The following is a 21328-nucleotide window of genomic DNA, read 5'->3' as shown; positions in this document are numbered from 1 at the left end:
ACGGTCCCGGCCCCGCCCCGCCCGGGGCTCGCGCGCCGGGCGCGCTCCCGCTCCGTGCCGCGCGCGCGTCTCGCGGTGCGTGGTAGGAGCGCGCGCCGTGCGCCTGCGCGCGGGCTGTCGCGTCGCGGGCCAATGAGCGGGCGCGGCGCGCGGCGGGGCGGGGCCCGTCCCTCGGTGTTTGGATTCGAACGCGCGGGGCGGCGGCGCAGGCGCGGTGCGCGGAGCGCGGCGCTGCCCCCAGCGGCGGGGCGCGGCATGGCGGGCGAGGATGCGGCCGGGGCCGAGCCGGGTCCCGCGGGGGGCGCCGCCGCCGCCCCGTCCCCGCCGGGCGAGGACGGCGAGACCCGGCAGCGCTACGAGGAGCTATGCAGGAGCCTCAACATGGACGAGCGCGCCCGCGCCGAGGCCTGGCTGAGCTACCAGAGCATGAGGCGCAACTACACCCTGGAGGTGAGGGGGGGGTGACGGGGCCGCAGCCGGCCCGGGGGGAGCGCGGCGGGACGCGCGGGTGAAGTGCGGAGGGAAGGGACGGCGGTGGAGGCGCGGCGGCCTCTCGCCCGCACCGCCCGGGCGGCCGGGAATAACCATCGCAATTGGGAGTCGTAGCGGCGGAAAGGTGTTAAAAATGGAAGAGCCCCCGTCGCTGTGGTGCTTCGGCTCCCCCAGTTCGGCCGAGGAGCGGCGCGGTGGCCTCGGCCAGCTCCGCTCCGCAGCCGCGCGGGGCCCGCGGAGATGCCCCGCGCAGGTGTGATCGCATTTGTGAGCTGTGTTCTGGGGGCTTGGCACGGCCCGGGCTGGGGGTGAAGGGTAAAAGGTGAAGGTAAAAGGTAAAGGATAGAAGGTAAAGGGTTGTCGCGTCGTTCTTGAAAACAGGAACACGCGGTGACGCGCCCGGGAGCTTCGGAAGCGCCTTTTATCGGTGCCTTTCTACGGCAAAGGTGGCCCTTGTGATAAGCCCCGGCAGCTCCCGGGGCCCCCAGCGCTGCCCGCCGGTGACCGGGCGGCTCTCGGGACAGGGCTGCGGGGCCGGGCTCGGTGCTGCGGGGCCGGGGCCGCCCCGCGGGAAGGAGGAGCCGCTCGAGCAGTGCCGCTGTCACATCGCGGACGGGCGGCGATGCTCGGAGCGAGCCCTGCCCGTGGCAGCACGGACCCCGACAAAACCGCAGCATCGGATTCAGTCTGGCCCCTTGTTTTACCCGTCCTATTTTCCACTGAGGTGTTACTCTTTGATCAAAGACGGACAATAAAATTTCAAGTGCTCATGAGAATTAATTTCTGTCTTTAGGTGCCAGACTGAATAATTGTTTTGCTGTGTAATACAGAGCAAAATGGAAGCGATGTTTTTCTTTTCCTGCTGTCCATTCAGGGCAGAAGTGTTTTGATGTTTTGATTGCAAGAAGTGTAGCCTTTTTTTTTGTTTCCTTTTTCTTTTAAATTCGAGCAGTACAAAATGCTGTAGAACAACACTAAAAATATATTTTCATATACTCAAAATATATCTCACACTTTGAGTCAAATGTGAAATTTATAATGGGCACTAGTAAGTTTAGTTTTGATGCAGTTCAGTGTATAGTGTCTATTTAGCATCTGTTTTGTTGCAGTTAAAAACCCAAAGCACTACAGAAGTTTGAAACAGGGAATCAACTTTCTCACTGGTTGAACTTCATCTGTTCAGGACACAGTGCTTTTCCCCGATGTTGGGCTAGCTGACAAGCATGTTTTTGTTTTCAGTGCAGTTTTTTTGGATGCCTGATGTTTTGATTCACAGGGAAATGACATGCATTGGCTGGCTTGTGCCTTGTACGTGGCTTGCAGGAAAGCGATTCCAACTGTGAGCAGAGGAACAGCCGAAGGAAATTATGTATCCTTAACTAGAATCCTGCGCTGTTCAGACCAAAGGTAACTTTTATTCTTGCTGATTTTTAGATAATTAAAAAATCTCAAAGAGTGCTTGTCACCTTGTGAAATTGGAAATGGAGAATAAAAGCTAAATGTCTTTCTTGTTTCCTGCTTTTGAAGATAGACTTTATATCCCCAGAATGTTTGTGTTATAGCTCACTGCCACAGAAGTAGGGCAACTCCTTTGGCTCAGTACTATGCTCATAAAAGCACTGGTTTTCAAAATAAGAGATTGACTTCCTTCACTCAAAGGAGAAAGAAGCCAGTCACTGAAGCACAGTCAATTTTGGGAGTGTGCAAACTATGAAGTTCTCACATGAGAAAACATTTGTAGTTCACTGTGAAAATGTTCACAAGATTTATCTCCATTTTCGCGTAAGCAAACTTCACTTTTCACATGGTTTTGCTAAAGTCACTAAATGAGATCTGAATCTGATGAGCAAATTTGTGTCAAATGTCTATGTCCATAAAGTAATAAAGAAAAGCTTCTGAAATAATTGAATTTATTTATTCACAATCTCATTGTGTTCTAAAAATTCCATAGACTGTCACAAAATAAAGAATGAATGACTTCTTATCCCATTTCCTCTGCTGTTGAAGAATTACTGCAAAAGTGTTCCTTTTGCTTTCCAAATTAGAAATTCAGGGTATTAAGTGTTGATAAATTGGTTCTGTGATCTGGGCTATCAAGACTAATAACACTGAAAAAGAAGGTGTACATAAAGAAGTAGAAAAGGAATTAAAGCCAAATTTGCAAAGTGCAATTTACTAAAACATAAGAGGTTTTTCATACTTTATAGAATATTCTTAGCATTGTATATCTTACAGGTTGTTTTATTTAAATTAATAAATTATTCAGAAAAATGAGATCAGTCTGATTTCAGATTAATCTAACTGTTGGAGTTGATTTTGTCTTTGTGAGAGGATGCCAGACCTGTGAGTACATAGTTAATGTGGTTATCAGCCCAGGATCTAAAAATATTTCTGAGCTGTCTGAGCTCAACCATGAGAAGGACTGGCTCTGGGTTCATTGTCATGTTTGCAGTGCCACCATTTCATCAGTAGTTTGGGCAGTAGAAATTCCACTTTTGTTGAAAATGTAGAGTCTATTTCTGAAGGAGAAACAAACGACCAGTCTGATCTAACCCGTTCTGTATTTGCAGCTTGATTGAGTTTTTTAACAAGATGAAGAAATGGGAAGACATGGCAAATCTTCCATCCCAGTTCAGAGAGAGAACTGAGAGACTGGAGAGGAACTTCACCGTTTCTGCAGTCATTTTTAAGAAGTATGAGCCCATTTTTCAGGACATTTTCAGGTATCCTCAAGAAGATCAACCTCGTCAGCAGAGAGGAAGGAAACAGAGGTAGGTTTCTGTTATTTCCAGACTGATTGTAGAGCATTACTTTAGTGAAAATATAATCAAGTTGCTTGGTTATTTTAGTTGTATTTTGACTGTGTTTTCATAGTTGTTGTTTATAATATCAGAGTTGGTTTGTTCTTGCTTGAAGTAAATGTTTAATCTCATTTTCAGTTTCAGATCTGACAGGGGCAGGAAATCCCAAAGCTGCTGAGTTTCTGATGATTTGGGGGATGGGGGAGAGGGGAGAGATTTCAATCAGCCTGTAGGCAAGGGAAGCACTAGTGTTGTAAAGATGGGAAAGACAGGAAGAATCTGATCCTTTTATGATCTGCATGGCTTTATTAACTCATAGTACTGCTCAATCTGTTTCACTGCCCAGTAACTCCCATGGATTTCTTCATAGCTGCAGATCTTGTGGGTATTTTACTTTATAGTAGAAGCTTTGTTTCTTTGTTACTGTTTGTATTTGGAGTGCTGTGGAATTGAATTTGCAGGCTGAAACAGAGGTTCCAGTTGTGCCTGCACTAAACCTCTTTTAGGTTTTGTGCATCTTTCTGTATTTCCTTTAGTCAGGGATTTGTGGGAAGGGCGTAAGATTTTTGCCACACTGTTGTAAAGCTTACTTTTCTCTTTGGATCAGTGACTCTTGTATGATGTTTTATCAGTTCTGATTCATTGAGCTCCTTCTCTTCTTGCTGTATTTTCCTCCAAAAGACGACAACCATGTACTGTGACCGAAGTTTTCCAGTTTTGTTGGGTCCTGTTTGTTCATGCAAAAGGTAAGGGATCTGAAAGGGATTAAATGCATCAGACATAGTTTTATTAGTCATTATTTTATATCAGTCCTTAAAACACCCAATAGGTGCAGTGTACATATAATCTTTATTGTAAGAGCAGCCTTAAAGCTTATAAGAGCAGTAGAGAATTTCAGATGTGTTTCTTGATAGTGACTGTTGAGAGAAAAAGGAAGGAACAGGATTAAATCCTCATTTTAGGTTTCAGTTGTGCAGTCACAGCATGTATAGTCTAAAATCTTTCCTCATCAAATCTGTGTCTTAAAGAGTTTCCACATCCCTAGGCCTTGTTTCAGGTCCTGCTTTGGTGAGGGTTCAGTGTGAGTGATGTGTAAGTAAGGTAGTGCTTTGGGGAAAGTAAAGACAAGATTGATATTCCACATGGAAAGAGCATCATTGTAGATCAGATCCACTGATAATGTCCAGTAACTTGATTTTTTTTCATAATATAATATCTATCAGAGGAAAACCAATATTTTTATTTCTTCTAGGCAAGGGATAAAAGGAATGTTTTTTTTGTTTGGGAGTGTGTGGTGGGATGTGTTTTCTGAAATTTAAAAGTGAATCAGTGTTAAGATTCCTATAGTGTAGTATGATTTCCTTAACTGGTGATTTTGAGGCTAGGACAGAGTAGGCTGTGGCAATATTGAATGGCCTGGCACTAATTTTGTTCAGCACAGAACTTTGTTTACAAAGCCTTTCTTTCAACCCTGTGCCACACTGCAGAGGGTTCCTGGCAGCAGAGCTGGACCCTCAGCAACACATCCCTGCAAAATTCAGGCAGGGTGTGCTGGGGCACAAGTGCTCCTCTGAGCACTCCATCCTGTGAGGAAGATGCCTTTTTGTAAGGCTGCAAATTCCACCTTATTGAGCAAGAGAAGTCTTTCCTAAACAAGTGTGGTGCTTTTAGCCTGAAACACAGCATGATTTCAACACTGATCCCAGCAGAGTTAGTGCTGTACTTATTTCCAGTCAGTCAGGACTGCACTTCCTTAGCACAGGTAGGCAGCTGTAAGTAGGTCAGTCTGGAAAATCACAGGTTTTTCTTTTCCCTTCTGTAAAGTCTGCACTTCTGTGGAAGATTGGATGGTTGACAAGGTGCAGAGGGACTTTATGGTTCTTCCTGTTGCTGAGTTAGTGACTGATATGTTTGAGTAACTGCATCATCCATTGACTACATGTCAGATATGGTAACTAACCCTGTGGAGAATACCATGTTGATAACACATCCAAGTGAATTCTACAAGGAAAAGGAAAAATTGCAGTGCATAGAAGCTGTAAAGTTACTAAATGATTATTAAAGTGTGGCAGCACTTTAAAAATGGAAACTATTTGTTTGTAAAAGTGTTGACTATTATGGCATTGGGTGTTGGTGTGAGGTTTTGTGCTGTGTGGTTTGGGGGTGGGCAGTAAATCCTTATCACAGCAACCACACAGCAGTGGCAGGCCCAGGCTTGTCTGCTCCTGCAGCCCATTGCCTTCAGTTCATGCACTGCACACTGAGGGAGCCCCTTGTTCACTGGGACTGCACTTCAGCAAACTGTTTGTAAGAACTGCTCTTCAAACTCTTTCATTTCTTTCTATAAAATTGATGGGGGAAGAAAATCTCTGGTTTTTTATTATTTGGTACAAAGTTGTGAAAGGGAGCCTTGTTTGAAATGTCAGCAGCAAGAAATTACTATGTAACTACTAGTACTGTGAAATTATATTCATTTTTGTGCTGACAGTAAGTTGTCATGGTTGTGGAATTGATCCTGTGCTATGACAGTTACTTTGAGAATTTTATTGATTAAAGGTTTGCTAATAGTATTTAGGATTTTCATTGCTTTGCTGTGAACCATTAATGACTTAGAAATAACTGATAAGTGGGTAAAGTTAATTAAAATTTAATCTAGGTTTCATTATTTTAAATAGTTCAAATTATCTGCATTTAAATACTTTTTCTTCTAACAAACATGGAAACAGAAAATAACATAAATTTGAACAAGCTGGTATGTTACTGTAAAAAAATAACAGCATAATTGAGAAAAATTCTCTAATCATATATGCATTTCAATGTGTTCTAAGTGAGTTTATTATTATATGATAGATTTCTTCAAGATTTTAAACCTGTTCTTAATAGTAGGCTCAGCCAAGTGATTTGGAGCTTCCTGAGAAAAAAAGGGAGGGTGGAAAGAGTGGTCATTAGTATTTAAGGAGTAATAGAAACATCATGCTGTGCATAAAAAGTGAATTGTGATTTATGTTATTGATTAATTGTATAATTTATTTTACGAAACTTATATAGCTATGGCTACTCCTCTAGAGGAACATCATAAATGAGTTCAGTAAAAAGTCACATACACTCTGATTATAATCTTTGTGAAAGGTGTTAAAAGAGTGAAGAGGTTACAAGGACTCTTTTCTGCAGGAAAATGAGAGATAAAAAATACTTCATAAACCAGGTCCAGAGATAGGCACCATTTTAGCTCTTCTGTAAAGCTAAATGAAGTTATAATTATTATGTTATATATTAATTTATTTATTAAATGAAGTTATATATTCAAGAGAAATGAAGTTATATTTATTACTGTTTATAATGAGTATGCTCCCAGCAAATTGTTTTGCAAAAAACCAGATTGTTAAAAAAAAAAAAATCTGACTTTAGGTTCAGGTTTGTTCTAGAAGTGAGGGGCAGGGGCTGAAGGAGGAGGCAGTTTCTAGGCCATCTAAAACCTGGATCCAGCCTTGCCAAAGTTGAAGTTATTTGCAGCTGTTTGCAGCAATGTGAAGCTGGGGAAAAGGGGAAGAGTTGATTTTCAGAACCCATTCTACCCCTCCTTGGCCTTCAGAGCAGAATTTGCTTGGGGCAGGTGCAGTGGGGATCCAGTGAAGGACGTGGCTGTGCCAGGCAGTGGGGCTGGTGCTGCCTGAGTTACAGAAGCACAGTTTTCTTCCTTGGGGCAGCTTGGATTATACAGTTTGTGCTGCTTCAAGTGATTTATGCACTGCTTAATGAGGTTACTGTGAATGAGGGAGCAGCAACAGCTTATTTAGCAACATTTTGGTAAGGTTTGATTTCAACACAATATATTTGGGTTCCTTCACAACTGTTGTTACTGGAAAACTTTTTTACTTTTACAGTTGTTATATGTTATTGTGAGTCTGCTTTACTGCCTGTGTTGCTATCCAGGTACTTACAGTCACCAAACACTATGTTTCCAAGATTCCATTATTGATTGTAATACAAACATCAACAGTCTCTTGGTTAAAAAATTCTTAAATCCTTGCTAATTTTATGTCTTTCTAATATTGCAGGAAATTTTCCTATGATCAGTGATGACTTGGTCAATTCCTACCATCTCTTGTTATGTGCTTTGGATCTTGTGTATGGAAATGCTCTGCAGTGTCCTAACCGTAAAGAACTCTTGAATCCTAATTTTAAGGGTATGTTGAAAAAAAGAAGGTGATTTGAAATACATGAGAACTAATATTTTCTGTATCTGGCTACACAGTTCCATTCCTGTTAATGTAGTATGTAATAACAGACTAGTGAATTTTGTGAATAATACATCAGGTCAAGAATTTGATGTGCTGTGGAAATACCCTTGAAGGATGTTTCAGAGTAATAATCCATCATTGGATTGCTGCTGTTCTCTTTCTGAAGAAAATGGAAGTGTAGGTTGACTTGATAACCACAAATTCAAATGAGTGGTGAGAAGTTGCCTTTGAATTTCTGCTGTAACTCTTCCCAGGCTTGCACTTCATTTTCAGTACTGTACAGGATTGGCCAAGTGTAGTACTTTGGATGTGACCTGGGACCATTATCTCAAATAAATATTGTAGTTTACCGGTGTTTGGGTTTTTTTCTTATTAGAATTGATATATGTAATTTTTATCACTCAGTAACTAATCTTTTTAAATCTCTAACTCAAAATTTCTTTGATAACATTACCCAGTCAGTAGGCATTGTGTAGTTCAAGAGAACTAATTAGTTTGCTGTTTTAATTTCATACTACCTTGACTACACAGCATTGAAGAATTTAAGTTTAATAAGAAGGCAGGATATGGACTTGCAAAATTAAATCATACAATGTTCTGAATTGTAGGTCTACCTGAAGACTTCCATAGTAAGGATTATAAAGTATCATCTGACCCTCCCTGCATCATTGAAAAACTGTGTTCTTTACATTATGGATTAGTTTTAGAAGCAAAAGGTATAAAGGAACATTTTTGGAAGCCATATATCCGGAAGCTTTTTGACAAAAAGGTTGGTCAGTAAATTTTGTAATGTAGAAAAATCTCTCCTTACTTGTTACCTTCAAAACCTTGATAAGAAATGAAATGCCCATCCTTTGTCCTTAACTGTCTTACAGCTTTTGAAAGGAAAAGATGAAAACCTGACGGGATTTCTGGATCCTGGGAACTTTGGAGACAGCGTGTGAGTCCCTGAGTCCCTGTCTGTGGTTTGGCTTGCAGGAGTGCCCCTCTGTGGCCCAGCTGTTCCCTGAGCTGAGCTCTGGGACCAGCCATGCCTTGTGTTCAGCATGGCCATCCAGCACTGCCTTCCTGTTCTGGCAGTGCTTGGAAGAGGAGCAGTGCTTCAGGATGGTGTTACCTGATGGCTGCCTTTATTCTTCTTTATTGTTATTTCTCTTTCCTGGATTTTTTGTTTGTATGTAACTAAGAGTTATTGTGAAAAAGCTGTGGCACATTGAGTAGGAAGTGGGAGGGAAAAAAGTGGGTTTGATGGCATTTAGAAATGTTTATGTGTAGGACTTTGTTTTAATGATATAAAAATTGTTCAGTGTAGGTGATGATATGATGCTGTGTAAATTTTGATGAGTTTCCAGGAAACAGGAGTTCTCAGTGTTTTAGTGTGTTCTTCCTGCAGCTGGATAAATGGCAGGGCATCAGATACATACACTGTCATGTATAAGGTACTGTAGATCTTAAAGGAGCTTCAGTGAGGGTCAAAAGAAATTTGAAGTAGACTTCCCCCAGGCCAGAGCTGTGTTCAGTGTGTGAGCAGATGAACAAAGCAGTCTAAATAAAGGGGGTTTGTCTGCCTTTCCTTTCTGCTGTAGCAAAGCCATCAACAAGGCCTATGAGGAGTATGTTCTGTCAGTGGGAAACCTCGATGAGAGAATATTCCTTGGCGAGGATGCGGATGAAGAGATTGGAACTCTCACAAGGTGCTTGAACACACCTTCAGGACTGGAAACAGCTGAGAGGGTACAAGTGAAGCATAATTTGCAGCAGCATTTTGACAGGGTGAGTATGGCATGGTCTGTGTTGCTGTTTTTATATGCCACCCTCCCTGGCTGCCTGTGGAGACAGAATTAAAACACACCTCAGAGTGTGGGGAGAAAATGGGTGAAGTATTGGGTGCTGGACTTCATGGTGAAGAAGGTAGTGTATTTGTTAAAAGAAGTTACTGTGTGGGTAGGTAATTAGAAGGTGCACTGATTTTGCTGTGTTCTGATTGAAGGGATATCCTTGATGTTACATTATTTTAATGTGATGGCTTGATCTGATGCAAATAAACTAAAATGCTGATCAGAAGGACTTCTCATGTTAAAGGTTAAACTTGCTGAAAGGAAACCCTGGCTCAGTACGCTTCTGCTATGAGCAGCTACCTTTGTTACTTGGACTAGGAAGAGATACTGGGATTTAGGGGGGATTTTTGAGATTGGTCTAATTGTTTTACACTCAATTCCAGCATCTGCATTTCAGCATAGATCACATCCTCTCTGTTTATACACAGCTGTTTGATACAAACATCTGAGCACCACAGACAAATTCTTCATTGCATTTACCTGAGTCATGGTCTGGTTTAGGCTGTTTGATTAGGAGCCATTTTTTTCCATAACACAGAGTAAGAATTCTGCAGATTGATGTTTCTAGGTTATGACCTTTATCAAAGTTCACAACAGAGTCCATATGTATATGTGGTTATTTTTTTATTTCAGTCCAAATCACTGAGGATCACAACCCCCCTTACTGGCCGCAAGTATATTAAAGAGAGCAACCCGTACGTGACACCTGTTTCCATAGCAACCTACAGCCTGAGCCGCCTGCACACGATGCTGGCAGGGCTGAAAAATGCCCCCAGTGAAAATCTGGAGCAAATACTCAGGTAAATTTGGTGTTTAGCCAAATAATTCTATTTTCTGTTCTGGTTTTAATAGCAAACATTAATGCTGAACAATGTAAATTAAAAGGTGAGCCAGTCCATTACTACTGGAGTAAAATGGAATCCAGAAAGACATTTACATTTTGAAGAACTGTTCTCTTTATTTAGACTCATCTGTCCTCAGAGATTGATGAACATCCACCATTTAAAACCTGGCAGATCTGGGATTCTCTAACCACAAGCTGCCAGTATTAAAATTTTCAAGACTTTTCTTCCTGCTTAACAAATGGCACTACCTAGGAAATCACTCCATACTGTAGGAGATGCAAACCAAACTTTATTCTCCATGTGGATAAACTGTTTTGCACTTAGATACATTTGGGTCTCTTTGTATTGCTGTGCAATATATTTCCATTTTTTATGCTTTCAACATATAAAAAAATAGGGTGGTTTTGGTCTTAGTAGGAATAGGATATTGAAAATGTTTAGTTTTTATTTTCAGGTCATGCTCCAGAGATCCTTCTCAATCCATTGCAAACAGAGTTAAAGAAATGCATGATGTGTACTGTCAGAGCGCTCAGTCTGAAGGAGAATTCAGTAATTTTTCCAAAGGTGGGAAATATTTTACTTACCCATAAAATGCATACACATCCATCTCTTGTAATGAAGTTTTACATACAGGTTATGCTTTAGCACAAGTGTCTTTTTTACTTCTCTTGCCTTTTCCTGTGTTCTTCAGACATAGCAAATTTCAATGCTGTGTAAAATTTTATAATCAGCCTTAGCTTGAATCCTTGGAATTTGATCATACTTTCAGCACTAGAAAAGTGAAATGAAAAGGACTTTCAAGTGTACCACTTCTTCTCTCAAGTATAAGATTATTAGTGGTGGCATAGATTTCTGTGCTGGTAAGGAAAATCTGAGTAACTGTAGTCTTTAAAAACCCAACGGCAGCTTTGGCTTACATATGAGGATGGATTAGTACAGGTATTAAAATCCTGCCAGTATAAACACCAAAACATGATTTGCAAAGTTGTCTTGATAGCTAAAGTGCCTGAAGATGGATTGAATATAAGGAAGATGCTCTTGACCTTGTTTCTTAATAAGACCTTCCTTTGTTCTTGTCAGCTTAGTTGCTTCACTGCTTTTTGTTGCACAGTGCAAGGTGGATCCATACAGATGCATTTTCTGAATTTGCGTTGTGTTTGTTATAGCAACATTAAGGATTATTCTTATACATGTTGATGTAATACTGATACCCAAAATCTGGGCTCAGTAGCACCTTACTCTGCTCTGCACTCACAAGTCAGTGCAGTGTAGGAGAAGGATTCCTACATTAACTTGAAATGTACTGGTTTAGTCCTGAAAGCATTGTATCCACAGCAGCACAGAAATCCACACAAGCTACTGCTGCATTTCTGTATCTGAAGATGAAGAATATAATACTTTTTTCTTGCATTTGACAATATTGCTTCTATTTAAACTTCCTGCAGATGTTGCTAGTAAGCATTTTCGTCTTGCTGAGATGCTGTACTACAAGGTCTTGGAGTCAGTCATTGAGCAAGAGAGGAAGAGACTGGGAGACACTGACTTATCTGTAAGGAAAACTAATCAAAGGGTTCCTCACTTTTAAAGTTGGACCTGCAAAAAAAGAACACAGATGTAGAGCAGAATTGTCAGCTATTTTAAATGAGGGTAAATCTCTGAGAAGACCCCTGTAAGTACACCTGAATGGAAGAAAAAAGGTTCATGAAATTGTGTTTGAAAACACAAAGATAGATGAAATTTTTTAATGGCTCTTTAATTTTTAATGAGCCATTTTAAAGATGGTTCATTTTGAACTCAGTTCTGTCCCTTAAAAAATAGCTTCACTTTTTATAAGCTTGAGAATCTTGCTGTTGAGACAGTAAAAAGTGTTTTATTGTTCTATAGTTACACTGTAAAATAAGTTTTAAAATTTGCAACTCTTGCAGGCAATACTGGAGCAAGATGTGTTTCACAGGTCTCTGCTGGCATGTTGCCTGGAGATCATTACCTTTACATACAACCCACCTGGAAACTTCCCATTCGTCACTGAAATATTTGACATTCCAGTTTATCATTTTTACAAGGTAATGTGTTTGATAGCTAGAAATGCTTACAAAGTCATGAGTGCTCATTGACCTGTATGACAACCTAGGATTGAGTCATAGTAATGCAGCCTTCATGTTTCTAATAGTCTCTTCTTCCTTGAAAATCAAGTGTTGGAATTAGAGCTTTGTTTAGGAACAAATGTATGAAACAAGTACATTATGTTGATCCTAATTATCCACTGCACAGGTAATTGAGGTTTTCATTAGAGCAGAGGATGGCCTTTGTCGGGAAGTGGTGAAACACCTGAACCACGTTGAAGAGCAGATCCTGGAGAGTATGGCATGGAAACAGGGATCTGTACTGTGGGACAGGATCAGAGAGAATGAAAACAAAGTTCCTACTTGTGAAGAGGTGAGCACATCTTTCTGTGTTACATAGCTTTCATAATCAGGCAGGATGGCAGAGAGAGGACTTTGTGCCCTGAAGAGAGGCCTTACATGTCCCAGTAGCAGTTCCATCATCCCAGCCCATCAGTGCAGGCAAAGCAGCAAGTGCAGCGTGCTCTGGCCTGGTCAGGGCCATCTCTGTGGAGACATCTGCAACAGAGACAGGCAGCAGAGATGATTCTCATCCAGTATGTTACTGGTGTAGCAGAACAGTGAACAGAATGGCCAAGCAGCGAAGGTTTGGACCAGTAACTCTTGGAAAGATTTTTAGACAAGAAATATGGTAAAAAGTACACACAGTAGCCACAGAAAGACTATTACAGCATGTAGCTTGCAGAGCAGCACCATCACTACTTTGTTGGGTTAGGGTAGGTTTGTCACTTGTTATTTTTCCACAAAGTCTTGCTCTTTAAAATATGTAGTGCAGTAGCTTTTAAAACTTAGCTATGTAGTTAATGTGTGATACAGACACTCTAACAAAAGGGTAAATATTTTAGGTAATGCCACCTCAGTACTTTGAGAGATCTGCTGGGAGCAGTGTTGTGGGCTCACCATTGACACCACGGCGAATAAACGAGGTTCGTGCTGAAAGCGGAGGGCTGGGAAAAGGTGAGATTTTCTAAAGCAGAACGTGCTGTGCATTGCTTACTTGGACTGAATTATGTAAGGGAGGAAACTGCTTTAATGCCACTGTACGGTTAGCTGCAAACACATTGATAAAGGGTATTGCAGATCATAGAGTTGCATCAGAGGTGTAAGACTGATGGCTTGATCATATCAGTGTGACCAGTACTGCTTTGATAGGGTGTTCTCAGGTGATGGATATGAACAGCATGTGTGTGTGTGTGTTAAACCATATTTATACATGCACACACACAGAGCTTCCACTCTAATTGGTTTGCTTTTTTGTTATACTAGAAAAGAAACCCCACTACATATTATGTGACATCTCAAACATTTTCCACTAGGAAAAATAAAATAAAATGTATGAACTTAGAAAAATATGAAATACAGCATTTTTGAAAATTAAGTAATCTCTGAAAGCCATCTGTATTTTTAACATATTTTTCCTGAAGAGCTTTGTATGACATATTTTGGTTTGCATTAGATTTCCACCACCTTGTAAAACAAAGGATTATAAAGCAAGAGTTAGATAGATATCTGTGTGTGTGTTTTTCCTCCCCAGGCCTCTCCTCCCCTCCAGCCAGCCTGTATGACAGGTACAGCTCTCCCACAGCCAACCCCACGCGGCGGCGCCTGTTCGCTGACAATGACGGTGCCCCCGAGGGTGGCACGGCCGTCAGGGTGCCCCCACAGCCCGTGGTGAGCACGGTGCCAGTGCAGAACATGAGCCCTGAGGCTGTGTCCGTGACCCCCGTGCCTGGCCAGACCCTGGTGACAGTGGCAACGGCCACCGTGACAGCCAACAACGGGCAGACGGTGACAATCCCTGTGCAAGGTGAGGGAAACGCTGCTGCTCAGCCATCCAGGCATGTTCCCATCAGGGGATTAGAGCACAGCCAGGGAGAACTGCATAAGTATGGAAACCTTACTTCAACTTCATTATCTTCTCATCTCATGATGAAGTTTAATGAGATGAGAAAGTATGAAAGTATGATGTGGAAAGTATTTTGATTAAACAATTTCATGTATAATATACTAAATGTCTAGTAATAAAAGTAGTGTAAAAAAATGTCTAGCTAATAAAAGAAGTACTGAATTATTTTTAAAAACTCAACCCCCCCACAGCTTGCTCTTATTTCAGGCTCTTTTTGTTACATTACAGGTATTGCCAATGAAAATGGAGGAATAACTTTCTTCCCAGTCCAAGTAAATGTAGGTGCCCAGCCCCAGGCTGTGTCTGGGCCCATGCAGCCTCTGAGTGCCCAGACTCTGGCTGGCACCCTGAACCCTCAGATGGCTGGGGCAGCACTGCAGCTGCCAGGCCAGCTAACAGTGCAGCAGATCTCCCCTGGAGAGCAGAGACAGGCTCAGCACCTCAGTGCCACAGCCACCAGGCCTCGCAAGATGGGCTCACTTGCACTCTTCTTCAGAAAGGTACTTTTTGATCTAAGTTTGCTTTGCTTAGTTCTTATTCTGGTAAACTTGCAGTAATTTTAAAAATACATACTTACTGGTTGTAATAATGAGGGCATATTACATTTAATTTATACCTTAATTATTCATACACACCAGAAAAGTAGTTTTCTCCTGCAGGCCACTTCTCAGTAGCAAAGGAGTGTGCTGGCATATCACGACATGGAAATAGATCTGTACTTGGCCAGCAGGTTCTTAAAAGTGTCCCTTTTCTTGAAAGCTCTTCCAAAGAAAGGTATTAACTTTTGAGACTTTCTGGTTTATTCAATACAGGGGTTGCTGTAGCAATGCAGTGCCCTTTCTGTGCTCAGAACAGCTTGGAATTTCAAACAAATGTTTTCTTAGCACTGACACCAATACTGAGAATGTCTGTGCCTTATAAGCAAAACAGTTAAATTTGAATTTAGTTGTTCTTCTCTTGGCTTAGCATTTGCACAAGCTCTACAGGTGTGCAAGCTGAGCTACTCTTGCTGGGTGAGAAGAGCAGCTTTGCTGTGGCCCTGAGCACAGTGTCCCATGTCACAGGTGTATCACTTGGCCAGTGTTCGTCTGAGGGACCTCTGTGCCAAACTGGACGTGTCTGATGAGCTGCGCAAGAAGATCTGGACATGCTTTGAGTACTCCTTGGTGCACTGCCCTGAAATCATGATGGACAGACACCTGGATCAGCTGCTGATGTGTGCCATTTATGTCATGACTAAGGTAAAGTGGGAGCAAAGAAAAAGCAGACAAGAATCTCCTTTAATACTTAATATTCCCAATACTACTTCCTCAGAAACCCCCAAACTAACAAACACACACAACCGCCCCAAGCCAAACAAACAACCCAATAGCCTGCAGAAAAACTGACCCTTTACTGTGCATCCCCTTAGGTCACTAATGAAGACAGATCATTCCAGAACATCATGCGCTGCTACCGGACACAGCCACAAGCCAAGAGCCACGTGAGCACAGTCACTATTTAACCTTGTGGGATCTGGTTTATTAAATGCCTTCATTCTATTTTAGGAACAGATCACTTGGTAAAGCAGTATTTAGTATTAAGGGGATGCAGTCTATGAACCATTCTCAAAAGATAGTGGTCATATCCAAAATCCTGCACTACTGAAAGCTTTTCATACTAAACTGTACCTAAAATAGAAAATCTTCTTAAAACTGAAGGAGGCAGTGCCCATGGGCTATTACTTCTCTTAGGATGCTGTATTCTGCCCTGCAAGAAGCAGTTGATACCACAGTGAACTTCTGGCAGCAGACATGTCATGCAGGCAGCTGTTCCCTGTGTCGGTGGCTGCTGCACCGTGCCCTGCTCACGCTGCTCCCTGTCCCTGCAGGTCTATCGCAGCGTCCTCATCAAGGGCCGCCGCCGCCGCCGCTCGGGCAGCAGTGACAGCAGCAGCCAGCAGAACTCACCCACAGACAGGAGCAAAGACAGGAACAAGGAAAGAAGTGAGTGATTCCAAATGCCAGTTCCTCCTTCGGTAAACTTAGACACAATTAAGAATAGATTGATAACATTTAAGAGTTGCTCTAACTCCAGGTTTTTATTGCACCCACTCCGACAGTTTCAAATCCCTCCCCACATGCACTTACCTTGGGAATTCGCTGTGCTGGCCTGAGCTCTGAGTTCAGCTCACATATCAAAGAACTTCGGAGTCTTTGCAGAATGAGGAAATCTGGGCTAGCCCAGGTTCACAGCTACTCTTATCACAACCAGAGAGCTGCAGCAGTTTCTTTTGTAGTGCTGTCTGTCTGCAGAAATAGGAACACCACCCACAGCATTGATTTCAGTGTAGCTGACAGCTCTGGGGATTCTTCCCTTGATATGTGAACTGACACATTTTCCTTGAATTAACTTTTATAAAGGAAACCGAAGAGGTGATGCTGTGTATTCCTGCCAGCAGTTTTCAAGGTATTTAATAGATGATAGTATAAGCAGTAGGTATTAATGTTTTCTGTCAGAGGGAGTGGCAGGGAGGGAAGGAAAAAAATACGTATATTTTGCAACTTCCCACATCAACTTAGCAGGAAGTACGGCCAAGCCAAATATTTCTCCTACTGATAGAAAAAGACTACCATTCTTTACTTGAAATGGAGCCAGGCAGGAACAAGAAAGAGCTCCTGCTAAAAGTATAACACAAATGCTGAAAAATGGAGTTTCAGCTCTTTTTATATCATCATGCAGTTCAGCTCCTACAGCAAATCCCTTCCAGTTTATGCAGTAAGAAGTTAGAAATCAACAAAGTTTTTGTGTAAGGGACAACGCTCAGGGATCAAAACAGACAGCTCAGGGATCAAACCAGGCAGCGTGCTGGTGGCAGCAGTTCCCGGTCCCTGTTTGCCGAGGTGCCTGGCTGTGTGCCTGCAGGGCTGGCCGTGTGCCCGAGCCCTGAGCCCTGAGCCGTGGCTGTGCCCGCAGGCAGCCGTGACTCCAGCCCGGTGATGCGCTCCAGCAGCACCCTGCCCGTGCCCCAGCCCTCCAGCGCGCCCCCGACCCCCACGCGCCTCTCGGGCCCCAACAGCGACACCGAGGAGGAGGAGCGTGGGGACCTCATCCAGTTCTACAACAACGTCTACATCGAGCAGATCAAGGACTTTGCCCTCAAGTACACTTCAAATGCAGTAAGTCACATTCTGTGCTTTTTCTTAACAAACAGAGCTTTATCTTCTGACCACGCAGTGAAATTTCCTTACATTAAAAAAATACTCATCTGGCCTAATAACACGACAAAACTTGCATTTGTTATCTACTGTATGGTACCACCTGTGTGGAAAAGCCGTGCTGCAGTGAGCCCTGAGCTCAGGCTGCAGCTGCTGTGTCTCTGTTCTCTCCGAGCAGACAGACTCCCCCCCGCTCTCGCCGTACCCGTTCGTGCGCCTCGGCTCCCCCCGCAGAGTGCAGCTCTCCCAGCACCACCCCCTGTACATCTCACCACACAGAAACGAGTCTGCCCTCTCTCCCCAGGAGAAAATATTCTACTACTTCAGCAGCAGCCCCTCGAAGGTGAGACTAAAGGGTTTCAATTTGATTTTTTCAATCCTTAACTCTGCTTGTTGCTTATGGTAGTGAAATTAGAGCAGACTCTGTGACACAAAGTTTTGTTTACCTTGTCCAACACACACATCATCACCTAATGCTCATCACATTGCCAGTGCAGCTGCCACAGCTGTAGGGGCTGGATGGGCCTTTGAGCTCTGCATGCAGTTACAAACTAGAGTTTAAGATTCACTCTGGTAAGGGAAAGACCAGTACAGTGATGAAGACAATACCTTGGTACAGTACAGATTTCTACAAAAGAGCCTGTCCAGTCCTACTGCACTGTGTCTAACATCACATTGGGGCAGTCACAAAATAGTAAGAGCTAATCCTTCTTTTGCCCCCCTCCTCCCTGCAGAGGCTAAAGGAAATCAACAGCATGGTTAGAACTGGAGAAACACCCACAAAGAAGAGAGGCATCCTCTTGGAGGATGGAACTGAAGCCCCAGCCAAGAGGATCTGCCAGGAGAATCACACGGCTCTGTTGAGACGACTCCAGGACGTAGCAAATGACCGAGGGTCCCACTGAGCCTGCACAGCTCCTTCCTCCCTGACTGTGTGAGCCTGGGCCAGGGCAGGAGGGGGGCCAGCTCTGGGGACAGGCAGGCTCCACCTCAGACCTGCAGCACAACCCCAGGCCCTGCTTAAGCTCTTCACAAGAGAAGTGACCCCTCCCCAGCCTTGCCTGGAGAACAATCCCTAACCCAGCTGTGGACCTTGCAGCAGGTATTTACAGCTTTGCTTTGCTCTAGTCAGTGCTTCACCCTTGTCACCTGGCGCCAGACAGGTCCAGGTGCCTCAGCATGGAGCCCTGCACCAGGGCACCCACAGTGTCAGGGTTCCTCACTAACCCCCTCAACAAACTAACAGCTTAGGAGTAACATTCTCACACAGTCCAGTTCTTCTTGCAAAGGGACAAGGGGCACGTTTTGAGCCCTGCAGGAAGCTGGATGCATAGACTCTGTCCAGATTCAGGATGTTCCATGTACCTTTGAGAAGCAGCACAGTGTTGAGCTTTAATGTGTGGCCCTTTGCTGTACCAAGGGAGGTGATTGTGTTGATTGGTTTGAGCTGTGCAATGTTTGAAAGTGAACTCATGTTCCCAAGGTGACACTAGGGATGGGGCTGTGAAGCATCATGTTTAAAGCAGAGGAATTTTGCTGTATATTTGCAATGGCACTTTCTAAATGTGAATATTTTTTGCAAAGGCCGACTTCAGCTGTCTTTCTGTACTGAAACAATTTGACTTTTGTATTTATTTCAATCTGACATCCCATTGCTCCTCTTGTCAGCAAATGGCATTAAGAATTCATTGTAACTCAGTGTATATGCAGCAATGAATGCAGGAAGCCAGGGATGTGTGCTTTTTTCAAGGAATTTTATATGCTTGTTGCTTTTCTGGATAGTCAGAAGCCCTTGCTCATTTAGCAGCAGGAAGGTGGTGCCCATCTCCTAAAACATACACTTAGATATGTTGGTGTTTAAAGGACAGGGCTTGGCACTTTGGTTTTGTGGTTTTGGTTTTTGTAAAAGGCCTAAACCAGGCTGCCTGGGCGAAATCCCTCCCCTCCTACCACAATCAGCAGGTGCTGCACATAAACTTAGCACTTGTTTTCATTTAAAATAGGTCCAAAATACCAAACTTGTTAGGAAAGCATCAACCCTCTCCCACAGTACAGGATGCCAGTCCTCTGCTGGGGAGGGGGTGTTCTTCATGTAAAATGTGGCACACTCAGGTTCTAGAAGGCTTTCTGAGGAAGCAAAAGCTAAAAGCCCTGTTTTCAGTCATTCCTGCCCATCTGAAGAATAGGAAAATGTAAGATTTAGCTCCACTCAAATTCAGCTAAAGTAAAATAAAAGCATGTTCTTCTTACCTGCATAACAAAAGCTGAAGTCCAGAAGTTGTGTAGATGTTTCTGTAAAAATATTTATGGAAGTGTCAGACAATTCTTGTTGTTACTATGTTCCATTAACTTCACTTTGTATGAAAATATTGCAATTGTATTTTTCAATAAAGACTTTATAGACTCTCAGTTTCCTGTTTGTGTGTGAAAAGCATTGTATGTGCAAAGCTAGAAAGTCTGCAGCAAGGCCTTCAGTCCTTCACTGCAGTTAAAGGTTTAATGATCACAGCTTAGTCACACCACAAGGGAAAGGATTTACTCCTGCCCTGGTTTAGTCACTCTGGTTGTTCCATGAGTGTCCCCTGCTGCTGCTCCATCAGAAGGCACCAGGCAGGGCCTGGGAGTGCCAGCAGGGCCAGGGAATGCCAAGCTCCAGCTGCTGCTCCCTTGGCAGAGCAGGAGGAGGAAGAGGAGGAGGAGGAGGAGGGTGGCTGCCTTACTGCACAGCACTGGAGGGCTCCAGAACAATCTGCCCTCCCTGCAGGAGCTTTTCACACAAGATCTCACAGAGCCAGTGACAGCAGAATTATTTCCTGTGTGCTGGGTACTCAAATTCCCACTGAGGGGAATTTCTAAACATTCTTAGCTGTTAAGAACAGCTCTGACCACCACTGGCTGGTGCTGTATTTGTACAGCTACAGATGGCACTGGTTGTCCCCCTGCCTTTTTACCTAGCGGGCCTGAGACTATTTCATCAGCTGCTGTTCCTGTCCCTTTCTGAAAACAAGTTGTTAAGTTACCCTCAGCTGTAACTAATAAAAGATAGAACTTGCAGTTTCTACTTTGAAGAAAATGCTACAAAAAAAAACCCCAAAAAACTTCAACAAAGGTGTTCCAAAGGAAAAAAAAGAGCTCAAAATTTATATTAAAAAAGATAAATCTGAAGTTTTTTCAAATAATTTCTTTCATGACTTAGAACAGTTTGGTTGGAATCCAACTGCAACCTCAGCAGCAAAATCCACTGGTGTAAGTCATGGATCCCTTGGAAATGTTTTTTAGAGAGTTCAGAGTTTCAAAGATGATATTCAGCAACATCTCCTTATCAAAGTATTGGCCAGACCTTACTCTTTCATCAAGTTATGTACCTGTTCTAAGAAAAACATCACAATCCAGGAGAAAAGGATTTGATTTCATGGCACTGTTTCTGCACTCATTCACCTAGCTTGCTCCTGGAACAGCTTCTTTTAATACACAAATCTGATTACAAAAGAACACAGCATTGTCTCCCCTTTCCCAGTCAAATTAAAAAAAAAATCAGATTATTCATTCTAAGCCAAACAAAATTCTACATTCTCTAATAAAATTACTCTCAACAAACTGCTATTAGCTGGATTTGACTTGGAGTAATTGAACCTAGTGACCAGCCTTGCAGGGTCTGTGACAGCTGAGAGAAACAAAACTTACTCCACTAAGCATCACCTTCCCAGCATTACCCTGTCACTGCTCCTGGGCACTTGCCAGCTGTGGTGTTTCCTGGCCAGCAGCAGCTCTGGCACCTGGGGCTGCCCTGCAGCTGAGCCCAAAGAGCTGCCCAAGATTAGAAGGGATTTCTGTGCCAGTCCTTCGCCTAAGTGTGCGCCTAAGTGCACATTAGGAAATGTGCAA

General features: G+C 43.1%; 1 protein-coding gene across 2 annotated transcripts; it reads left to right on the top strand.

Moving 5' to 3' along the window:
* The first annotated feature begins 265 nt into the window (after positions 1-265).
* RBL2 (RB transcriptional corepressor like 2) lies at positions 266-19852 on the top strand. Of its 2 annotated transcripts, none has more exons than XM_030956111.1 (22): positions 266-450; positions 1769-1899; positions 3063-3263; positions 3975-4039; positions 7352-7480; positions 8143-8303; positions 8410-8474; positions 9121-9307; positions 10006-10172; positions 10672-10781; positions 11663-11766; positions 12143-12280; positions 12489-12653; positions 13186-13297; positions 13875-14147; positions 14475-14746; positions 15311-15487; positions 15658-15729; positions 16117-16231; positions 17202-17404; positions 17748-17786; positions 18178-19852. In XM_030956111.1, the coding sequence occupies exons 1-22, from the start codon at positions 382-384 to the stop codon at positions 18346-18348; spliced, it is 3126 nt and encodes a 1041-aa protein (XP_030811971.1). In that variant the 5' UTR covers positions 266-381; the 3' UTR covers positions 18349-19852. The 2 variants fall into 2 exon arrangements, with proteins under 2 accessions (XP_030811971.1, XP_030811970.1); XM_030956110.1 differs by having other exon boundaries at positions 382-450; positions 17622-17786.
* The last annotated feature ends 1476 nt before the right edge of the window (positions 19853-21328 follow it).

The sequence above is a fragment of the Camarhynchus parvulus genome, chromosome 11, assembly GCF_901933205.1.
Source record: "Camarhynchus parvulus chromosome 11, STF_HiC, whole genome shotgun sequence".
Lineage (NCBI taxonomy): Eukaryota > Metazoa > Chordata > Aves > Passeriformes > Thraupidae > Camarhynchus > Camarhynchus parvulus.
This window is presented reverse-complemented; position numbering and strand designations above follow the sequence as displayed.